We start from the raw sequence: 10,127 nt of genomic DNA, 5'->3' as shown, positions 1-10,127 counted from the left end.
CTCGCGCTCTGCCCGCTGCGCGAGGACAGAGAAAGTTGTGCGCGGGGACTCCGGCGCGAGGCGCGGGCAGGAGCGGACCCCGGGGCACAGCCGCCTGCGCCCTGGCACTGCCCCCGCCAATGTGCGCTTTCCGTGCCGGGGACCCGGCCGGCCGCTGCTTACCTGCCCGTGTCCGAGAGACCCCGGGCCTGGAGGAATTTTTTGGCAGAGCGAAAGTGGGAGTCGCTGGAGCCCTGGCCGTGAACACAGCCTCGCGTTCTTCCCAGCCGGGGGAGCACCTGCCTCTGTAGCTCGTCCCCGCCGCAGGCCGGCCCCGCTCTGGACCGGCCCCCGCGCCGCTCGGCTCCCGTCACCCCCACGGGCTTCTATTCTCATCGAGTCCCCTTTGTTTTTATTGCTCCGCGGCTCACCTGGGGGCGCGGGTTTGGGCTGAGCATTTATCAGCATTTCCCCCCTTGAGGTGTGAACGTGCGGGTTTGGCGACTCTTAGATGTCTAGGAACAAGGGCGGACGCGGGGGCCCCAGGCGGGGCTGATTCTTGGGCGGGGCGGGGAGGCAGGGGTTCTGCACGAGCTCCTGCGAGGACAAAGGTAGCCGAGGCAGCGGGAGGGCGCGAGCGGAGACTTCGACTTCCAGCCGCGGAATTGGCGGAAGGGCGCGCGCCGCCGCAGCCGTGCCCGCAGCGCTGTCGACCTCGCCGCCGGCATCCGCGCGAGCTCCGGGGCCCCGGGGTAGGAGGCGGCGGCTGCCCACGCGGCTCACCATGGGCTCGCGGAGCCCGGCGCTGTCCGTGGTGCCGGCCGTGCTGCTGGCCCTCGCCCTGCCGGCGCTGCCCGTCTGGGCGCAGAACGACACCGAGCCCATCGTGCTGGAGGGCAAGTGCCTGGTGGTGTGCGACTCCAACCCGGCCACGGACTCCAAGGGCTCGTCTTCCTCCCCTCTGGGCATCTCAGTCCGCGCGGCCAACTCCAAGGTCGCCTTCTCGGCGGTGCGGAGCACCAACCACGAGCCGTCCGAGATGAGCAACAAGACGCGCATTATTTACTTCGATCAGGTCAGATCCCGAGGGATGCGGGGCACCGGGGGCAGGGGCTGGGGGCATCTCCGGGCAGCTCAGACCCGGGCTGCCCGCTCAGGTCAAGCTGCGCCGACTGGGATGTGGGGGATCACGTTCGGCGCTCGCCTCCCCAAATGTGTCCGGGTCTGAAACTTCTCACGTCTCTCCCACCACCGCGCCCGCCCGCATTCCCTCTTGACCACAAAAAAGAGGCTGCTGGGCGGTGGGAGAGAGGCTGGGGGCTCAGAGCCCGGCAGCAAGAGCTCAGGACAAGTTTTAACAGCAACAGGTTCATAGGAACTGGCGGGAATCTAGCCCCCGCACCTCGCCATCTCTTGGCCAGAGCTTGGCCCCTGGCTCAGACTCCTCTGCAGGTGCAGCGGAGGCCATTCTCGGGGTACCCTCGCGGTGGCGGGACAAATGATTAGTTTCTGCCAGGTGGAGAATCTTCCGCCCAAAGGGAGCCCCCGGGGTCCACACTCTCTGCAGAGATCTCGAAGGTGGCCGGGGAGGGTGGGCAGCCGTGGCCGGGGTCAGATCTCGCCCACCTTTCTGCTGCCGGGATTCCATACACTTCGCAGGCGCCGCTGCAGCAAAAGCCCTTCTCCGTACTTGGAGAAAAGTTGTGCAGAAGGAGAGGAAAAGGAGAGGGCCGGCTGCGCTGGGCTCCCAGAGGGAAGCGCTGGGGAGCCAGCTCTCCTTCCCCTGCGCCTGTCCTTTCAAAGCACTGCGAATACCGGGGAAAGACAGGCTTTGCGGTTGAGGGTCGGGGGTGGCGGGAAACCAATGCAATTTGTGACTTCTTTCTAGGGACCTGGAACTCTGGGGTTTGGCTGATGAGAAATCCCAGGATATCAGTTTAGCTTGAGGGAGGAGTCTTTAAACTGGAAACTTGACTCCAGGGTTTTAATTTCAATCAGAACAACACCGAGAGTCTTTTTAATTCCAAAGACCCTTGTGTAGTTCACAGTCTGATGCACAACTGCGTGTGTAGGAGCACAGGTTAGTGGTACTGCAGGGTGTACCAGGGGAGGGATGAGGTGACATTTCTATTCCTTCCCTAATTGTTCCTGAGTAATGCCCTCTCCAGCTGGAGAAAGGCAGAATGTGTCTCTGGGGATTACTATCGGATAGCCATGATTTTCAAAGAATGGAGCAGCCCCTTCAGGGTTTTGGTGCAGTCTTTTCCATCTTGATGGAAATGAAGTCTAGCACCACCCTGGCTTGTATTTCAGTGCATTAATTATATGTTGAAATACTGTGGACATTGCACTGTCCTCTGCACAGTGCATTCTTGTCCATGACCTTTCCATTAAATAGAAAAAAAGGGTTTGTTCTCCTGTTTGGGGAGCTATGCATCTCTGAACATGACACGAGACACATTTAGTTATAAATCTCAATGTGCCGGATGCTCTAATTACAATGTAGAGTCAACATCCAGCCTTATGTGTAGTCAACAGTAATCAGCCATTTCCATATTGCTAATGAATTATGCTACTTGAGTCTGATTCAGGAAGTTCTTGCCAAGTACCTCAGGTTATTTTAAATGTGCTTGAAAAAAATCTTTGTCCAGTCTCTGTTGGGGATTATTGCATAGCTGGTGGTTTGTTGTTGAGAGATCCTCCATCATCGGGTCAGAGAAAGGAATCTGATGCTGACTTGGAGGAGATCTCAGAATAAAATCACACATATACATGTATTTTAAGCTAGCGGTTGAGCCTGGTGCATCTACTGGATTGTCACTATATTCTGGTACATTGCTCAGAGGTAATAGTATGTCTTAAGGATTTATGCAAAAGGCTTAATATTGGCATGAATGTAGTGTTTAAAGAGATAGTAGCAGATTGCCGTTGATATAGGGGGAATGTATCTCTATATGGACATCTGATTTTTTTTGAATGCCACTTACTGATTATTTCTTGGAAAGAAGTGGAAGAATTCCTTGTTATTTGCACTGCCCCACTCCCATTCTCTCTCTCTCTCTCATAGGAAAGGACTCACCCATGTGACATTTGCAAATTTAGTTTAAGAGACCACTTACAGAAATTCAGAGTTTATTTCAAAAGCAGTAGAGACCAGGTTGAACATCTTAGAATATAAACTGCACTGTTGCTGTCTGGGAAACAGTGCTTATTTCACCTTTCATCGTTGACCTTTGAACTTTAAATATTGAGCAAGTGATGGATAAGAGGAGAAGGGGTAACACTGGGAGGAACACAAGGAGGCCACCTCCTTCTCGTCTGTCCTCAATCATGCTTTACTCTTTGGCAGTCTGCAAAGGCTGAGTCATTGCCAAAGGTTATAATTAAGGCCTAGATAGCATAGGAATGAAAAAAAATGGCCATGGAATCTTAGGAGAGGTTTGGCAGAGGCTCAGAGGAGGGCCAGTCATTCAGATCACTTTGTGTACCAACTATTCAATGTCATGGATTATGTCACTTGGTGGAGGGCGTGCCCAGGTCCCCGTGTGATGTGTCCAGGACTGACTGCAGAGGGCCAATGGATGCTGATTGGCTGGCTTGGAAACGTCACCTCTGGACATTGGAATGCTTATAGAGGGTAGGAATGTAAATATATGGCGGATGCCTTTTAACTGACTCTCAAGGCAAAGCTAATATTTATAAGCCCTCATATGTTACCTAGATGGTTCCAGAGCCATTGGGCCTTGCTGGAAATTGAGGTGTGAATACAAAGCAGATACTTAATTTTTTTCCCATACCACTTAAAAGACAGAGGAACCTTCTAATATACAAATCCATTTTCCAAGTCACTAAAGAGGAAAGGAGTAGAACTCAATGTTTTATTCTCTCCAGTTTCTTAAGTTAGCTGTCTATTAAGAAAGAAAGAGAAAGACAGCAATAAAGAGAAGGGAGTACAGAAGGATGGAAACTTATTTTACTTACAGAAGAGAGAACATTGTAATAATTTCCTGTTACTTACTTTTTTTATTTGTAGATCCTAGTCAACGTGGGTAATTTTTTCACGCTGGAGTCTGTCTTTGTAGCACCAAGAAAAGGAATTTACAGTTTCAGTTTTCACGTAATTAAAGTCTACCAGAGCCAAACAATCCAGGTATGTGTTTTGACCTGTTCCCTCGCTAACCTTGAATAACAGTGTTATTCATGATAGATTGTGTATTTAAGTAATTGTCCAAACTTTTCTTTTCATTGTAAAAATGAACGTCTTTATGATTTATTTTGAAGGCACTTATTTTCCAGTTTTCTTCTTTCTAACATCCATTAAGGCATGTGACAAGAAGCATATAGATCAATAAACAATTGAATTTATTACCTTAATAACAACAAACTATTTTAAAAAACATGGCTTAGTAAAAGCTCAGTGACACAAATCTCTTTATAAGAAGTTGATTTTTGCATGTGCAAAGATTATTTGAACATGTAAGGAAAAAACTTGTAAGACTAGCAGAGCCTTATAAGTACATACTAAATAAATAAAACAAGTTGGCTGGCATTGTTAACATTTATGAGACACAGTTTGCCATTAGGAACAAATTTATGAAAGAATAATTTTTGAACATACTTTTTAAAAAATGGATATGCTATGCCTATGCTTTGAATAGTTTATCCTCAATCATTCTGATATTAGTGAATTCTTACTAATTGCAGTTCCCCAGTTAACAATATATTTTGGGTGGTGTTTCCTAAGGTAATGGGCTTGACATTACACTTAGAGGCAATAATAGAGCTAGTTCCTATAAGATTGGAATAAGTTAGCATCTAATAACATCCATACATGTCTATGGAATTCTAGGATAACTTTTTATCTTATGTTCAATGCTTGTAATGTATACTATGCCCATGGGAATCATAGATTATCTGCTCACCTGCCACTTTAACATATTCTAGTGAATGGATAAATTGACCAGCCTCAGATTTAATTTATTCTGTATTTTTTTTAAACATAAAAGGAATGACTATCTAGTAAACAAACTTACTACTATGGAATAGTGTTTTCCAAAGCCCCAGTATTTAGAAATTCATGTAACAGTTGACACAGCATAATCAAAATAGCAGTATGGAGAATAGTGAATACATTTTGAGTTTGTTATTTGTTAATAATTTTGAGTTTATTAATGATTAAGTTTTTGCTGGTTTTCCCATTATTTAAACATTTAGTGGTAGTGGTGATTATTAGTTTTAATACACATTTCTTATCAGGGAAAACAGAAAAAGAAATTATAACACATACACACACATTCCATAATTTCGAATGATTTTCAGCACTAGGCCTGGCACAGCTGCATGATAACCCACAAGCATGTTGAGAGAATCTTGCTGCATCTGGTGTATCCAGGCCAAAGATATTGGCTCTCTTTTTACTCATGTACTGGGGCACCATCGGCTTGCTTTATTACCGAAAATTGAATATGAGATGTAAATAAAGTAGCAAGCTTTATGCGCTAAAGGGAAACTAGTTTTGACATGGTTAGGTTATTTTCCATGGACAGTACTTTTTTGTAGACATTTAAGGAAATTTCTATGGGAAAAGTTTAAAAATTTTTCTACAAATTAAAGAATATCAGCTCAGTAGATACACAAAATCTGTACATCACAATTGACTAACTTGAAAGGATGGGGATACATTTACTGAATATCAGGTATCTTACAAGGTCTGTCACCTTAGGCATTATCCATCATCCCCAGTCATGTTTGGACTTTTAAGGGAGCTTTTCTGTGATTTTTTTTTTCCTGGTAGGTTAACCTGATGTTAAATGGGAAACCTGTAATATCTGCCTTTGCTGGGGACAAAGACGTGACTCGCGAAGCTGCCACTAACGGAGTCCTCCTCTACCTAGATAAAGAGGATAAGGTTTACCTAAAACTGGAGAAAGGAAACTTGGTCGGAGGCTGGCAGTACTCCACATTCTCTGGCTTTCTGGTGTTCCCCCTATAGAATTTGATTTCTCCGTGATGTTTATCCAGGTGAGGGGCAGCCCACCCCTGAGTTACTGGAAGATCATTTTCTCATCATTGGATTGATGTCTTTTATTGGTTTCTCGTGGGCGAATATGGATTCTCTTTCAGGACTCTAGGCCTGTCTGAACACATACAGAATCTCAACAGATTATTTTTGCGTGTGTGCATTTTGGCATTTTTGGATCTCAGCAGACAATACCTACCTATGCTTAAACGTAACACTTCAAAGCTGTCTGCGAGGTTTATTCTGAGTTTAATTTCCTGGAATTACTGAATTTGTTGCCAACGTGGAACTTCATTTATTTATTCTTGAAAGATGGGCAACTGGGTCTAAGAATTAGAAAACTAAAGTTCTGGCTTCAATCAACAGTTAGTGCCATGCTGCCGAAGAACTGTGTACTGTGTCAGTATATTGATCACACTTGTGTCTACTCCTTTGGAATTAGTTCATTTGGTTCTCGTAAGGTAACTGGGAATTGTTTTTCAGTGACTGGCTTTGTGTCTTCTCTACAAATAGGGTAATGAATGGTCTGCCCTCAAATTTACCCTTTGAGATCACCAACATGACTTCCCCTTAAACAAATAAAAAAAGAAATAGAATGCTTCATAGTTGTATTTTAATTATATATGTGAAAGAGTCATATTTTCCAAATTCTATTTTCTAATAGGAAGAATAGATCATAAACCTGACAAAGGAAAAGTTGTTTACCCAAGTTCTAAGTGCTCAATCCCCAAACCTTTGCAAAACAGCTCTCCTCTGTGGGAAACCTTATACTTTATTGCTCAACTTTAATTAACATGATTGATAATAACCACTTTATTAAAAACCCAAGGGATTATTATTATTTTTTCCTTAGACATGACCACTTTATTAACTGGAGATGGGATGCCCTTGTTTTAATTATACCTATTTGTCAAACCTTCTGTTGTGTTTGAAGTATCATCTGGTTTTGCCTTAACTCCTTAAATTGTATATATTTATCTGTTTAGCTAATATTAAATCCAAATAGCCCATATCTAAACTTAGTGCAATATCTTATTTTGTCTTTTGTACGGGTCATATGAATTCATAAAATTATTTATGTCTCTGTTATAGAATAAAGGTTAACATATGTTAGTTGAATTGTTTTGTCTTTGGTTTCAGAAATAATGTGTTCTGCATGGTTTGTTTCCTTTCTCTCACCAGCCCTCCCTCTCTCCCTCCCTCCCTCCCTCCCTCCCTCCCTTCCTTCCTTCCTTTTATTTCTTTTTCCTGGAGTTTAAGAAAAGCTTCCTGACTTTTTAGGGAACATCCTCTGAATTGGCACAGAAAATCTTTACTGTGTTTAATCTGTCCAAAGCTGGGAGTTGCCATCCTGCCAAGAGAGAATCGATGAACTTAGTAAAATCTTCCTTCAGAAGGACTTATTGTCAGGAAGTTAAAAAAACAATCCCCTTGAAGTATCATGAGGGTGCTTGGTGGATGCATGAATGGTGAGCATAAAGACGTATTTTCAAACTAAAGACTTGTGGAAAAAGTTCTGCCCTTTTCTAAGCACTAAAAGACAAAGAAGGTAGGTTTCTTTTTAGGAGGAACTGTTATTATACATGTCTGATTTGGAGATTTGGCTCAGTTTCCGTCGGTGGTCAATTAAAACAATGTGTGTTGGGGGGGCCCTTTTGTAGGCAGTGGAAGCAAGGAAGGTGTTAGAGGACCTGGTGGGAGGGGACAGGCCCTCAGTTCTCCTGGTGTGACTGATGCATCCCAAGTCCGAATATTCATTCATCACAGGAAGACTCTCCTCTTTCTCCAAGAAAAATTGTCTGGAGATGTTGGCAGTGGATCCTCAATGTTTTGCTTGGCAAATTATCCCCCATCTGGCTTTCAGTCAAAAGTCTTTCCTCTGTGATTGTGTAATGTGAAAAAAATAACTTTTGCACAGAGGGCTTTCATCTGAACGACATCCTCTGCAAATGTGCCTGCTCTCACGTGACCTGCCCACAGTTCTCTCTATTCAGGTTTGTGCCCACATTGCAACGGAGTGAGTCATACTTGGATATATAAGCTCCTAGTCTTTGGGCAAAATGGCTCAAGAGGATTGGAATTACCGACAGACACCTCCGATGGGACAGAAAAAGTCTGATGCTTAACAAAATAGACCCATGTAGAAGTGTCTTTTGTACTAGTGCCTGTAGCCATCCTTTGGGGATTGCCCTTATTTTTCTTGAGTTTTCTGAGCATAAAAGAACTTTGGCAAAGGGCTTGGCTTAAATTCCTAAGCTCCAGTGTATGTATTTTGGAATGCAAAATCCAATCAAAACCTTCAAGAGAAAACTATATGGAAAGATACTGAAGCTGTGGCTATCAAATGGGGCAGGGTACCTGCAACAGAGCAGGAACCCCAGCGGAGAGGCTGGAGAGCGAGCTAATGAGGTGGAGCGTAAGCCTTAGGGACTAATTCCAATCTGCTTCCAGGAAGTAGGAGCTTCCCGAACACAGTAGCAGGGAAGGGAAGACCAAACTGGGTAAACAAAAGCTACCAGGGGAGGATGGAATTCTCCTGCCTCCACTAACCAGCTCTATGACCCTGGCCAGCTTTCCTCGCCTCTCTGAGCTTCAGTTGCTTCATTTTCAAACAAGAACAACTTGTTTGCAAGGATTATATAAGATATTTGAAGTGCCTGGTACTCGGCATGGAAACTCAACTAAGGGCCTGTTATTACTGTTGACCCTTCAACTGCATATGTCCACTTGTATGCAGCTTTTTTTCAGTAAATATATTGGAAAATCTTTCGAAGATTTGCGACAATCTGAAAAAACATTTTCTTTTCTCTAGCTTACTTTATTGTAGGAACACAGTATATAATACATATACAAAATGTGTGTTAATTGATGTTTATGTTATTGGTAAGGCTTCTGGTCAACAGTTAAGTTTTGGGGCAATCAAGTTACATGCAAATTCTCAGCTGCGTTGTTCAAGGGTCAGCCGTACTTAAATTTAAAGTCCTACCACCGGTAAAGAAGCAAGTGAGGGTGAGGGAGGCTATTAAGATTGGCATGACAAGGGACAAAACTGAGTTTGCGTGGGACAGGTTGAAGAGCAGGAGACGGTTGTGTCAGAAGTATTTCCATAAATAGAGCCAGATGCTTCCTGTGTATTCTATGACTTGAAAATAGTTTTCAGAAATTGCTCGGTGCACAAAAATGCTAATGAAACGCAGTATTTGCATCGGCTCTGTCCACATCCATCAATGCCAGCGCTGTCCTTTCCTAGGCACTCCCTATCTTTTGCTCCTTGAGCTATTGATCAGCAAATGCAAGCAATTGTCTGTAGCAAGCATTCCCCGCCCACCCTCCCCACCCCCTCAACAGAATCCCAAGGAAATGAAAATGAAGGAAATCAAGAGCTTGTACATAGGATCTCACTGACTCCAACTACTTTTTGGGGACTCCCCATGATTCTAGATTCTGTTAGAGCCTGACTATCTAATTGAAATTTTGTTTAAATTCCTTCTCTCTTTTTCTGACTTAAGGCTGTTTTCCCTTCTTTTTGCTCTCTGGGAAACTGAATATCTGCATCTTTTGGCCTTTACTTTTTAGCAAGTGACTGCTTTAAATCTTGAAATAAACATCTTCAACCAACATTGATTAAATTATCCTTGTAGTGTGTCTCACGCTTTGCTGGGTACCGAGTTTATAGACATGGTGATATCTGCCCTTTTTCAGGTCTCAGTGTGAAACACGGCTAGAATGTTTGCAAGGAGCGATGGAGTCCTGAAAGCAGGGTGCCAGCTCGCCTTCTGTCTGAGGGCAGTGACAGACTTTACTGACCCACATTTACTACTTAAACCACCTGTTCCCAGCACGATGGTATCCATTGGTTATAGCAAGGTCCCAAATTAATTGACATCATGATGATACAGAAATAATGACAACAGATAAAGGTGACAGCGTATGGTGGCAGAAGAGATGCTGACGTTCAATTCTTGTGCTCAGTGATTTCCTTTGTAGGGAGGCGGCTGGGAGTTAAGAGGTTGGTTTCTATCTAGGTTACTGTGTCCCCTCTAAGGTAGGCCTGCCTTTCATATGAGTTTCAGATGTCTTAGAATGAAAAAGACGCTGTCTCTTGCTCTTACCCCACCTCCAACCTTTC

At 44.3% G+C, this 10,127-nt stretch overlaps 1 protein-coding gene across 1 annotated transcript; it reads left to right on the top strand.

The window, feature by feature from the left end:
* Positions 1-545: 545 nt before the first annotated feature.
* On the top strand, positions 546-7,091 carry CBLN4 (cerebellin 4 precursor). Its single transcript, XM_036901921.2, has 3 exons — positions 546-1,054; positions 4,013-4,129; positions 5,774-7,091. Exons 1-3 carry the CDS (start codon positions 764-766, stop codon positions 5,969-5,971), a joined length of 606 nt encoding a protein of 201 aa, XP_036757816.1. The 5' UTR covers positions 546-763; the 3' UTR covers positions 5,972-7,091.
* The last annotated feature ends 3,036 nt before the right edge of the window (positions 7,092-10,127 follow it).

The sequence above is a fragment of the Manis pentadactyla genome, chromosome 5, assembly GCF_030020395.1.
Source record: "Manis pentadactyla isolate mManPen7 chromosome 5, mManPen7.hap1, whole genome shotgun sequence".
In the NCBI taxonomy this organism is placed as follows: Eukaryota; Metazoa; Chordata; class Mammalia; order Pholidota; family Manidae; genus Manis; species Manis pentadactyla.
Note: the sequence above shows the minus strand (reverse complement) of the source record. Positions and strands in the feature narration are given on the sequence as shown.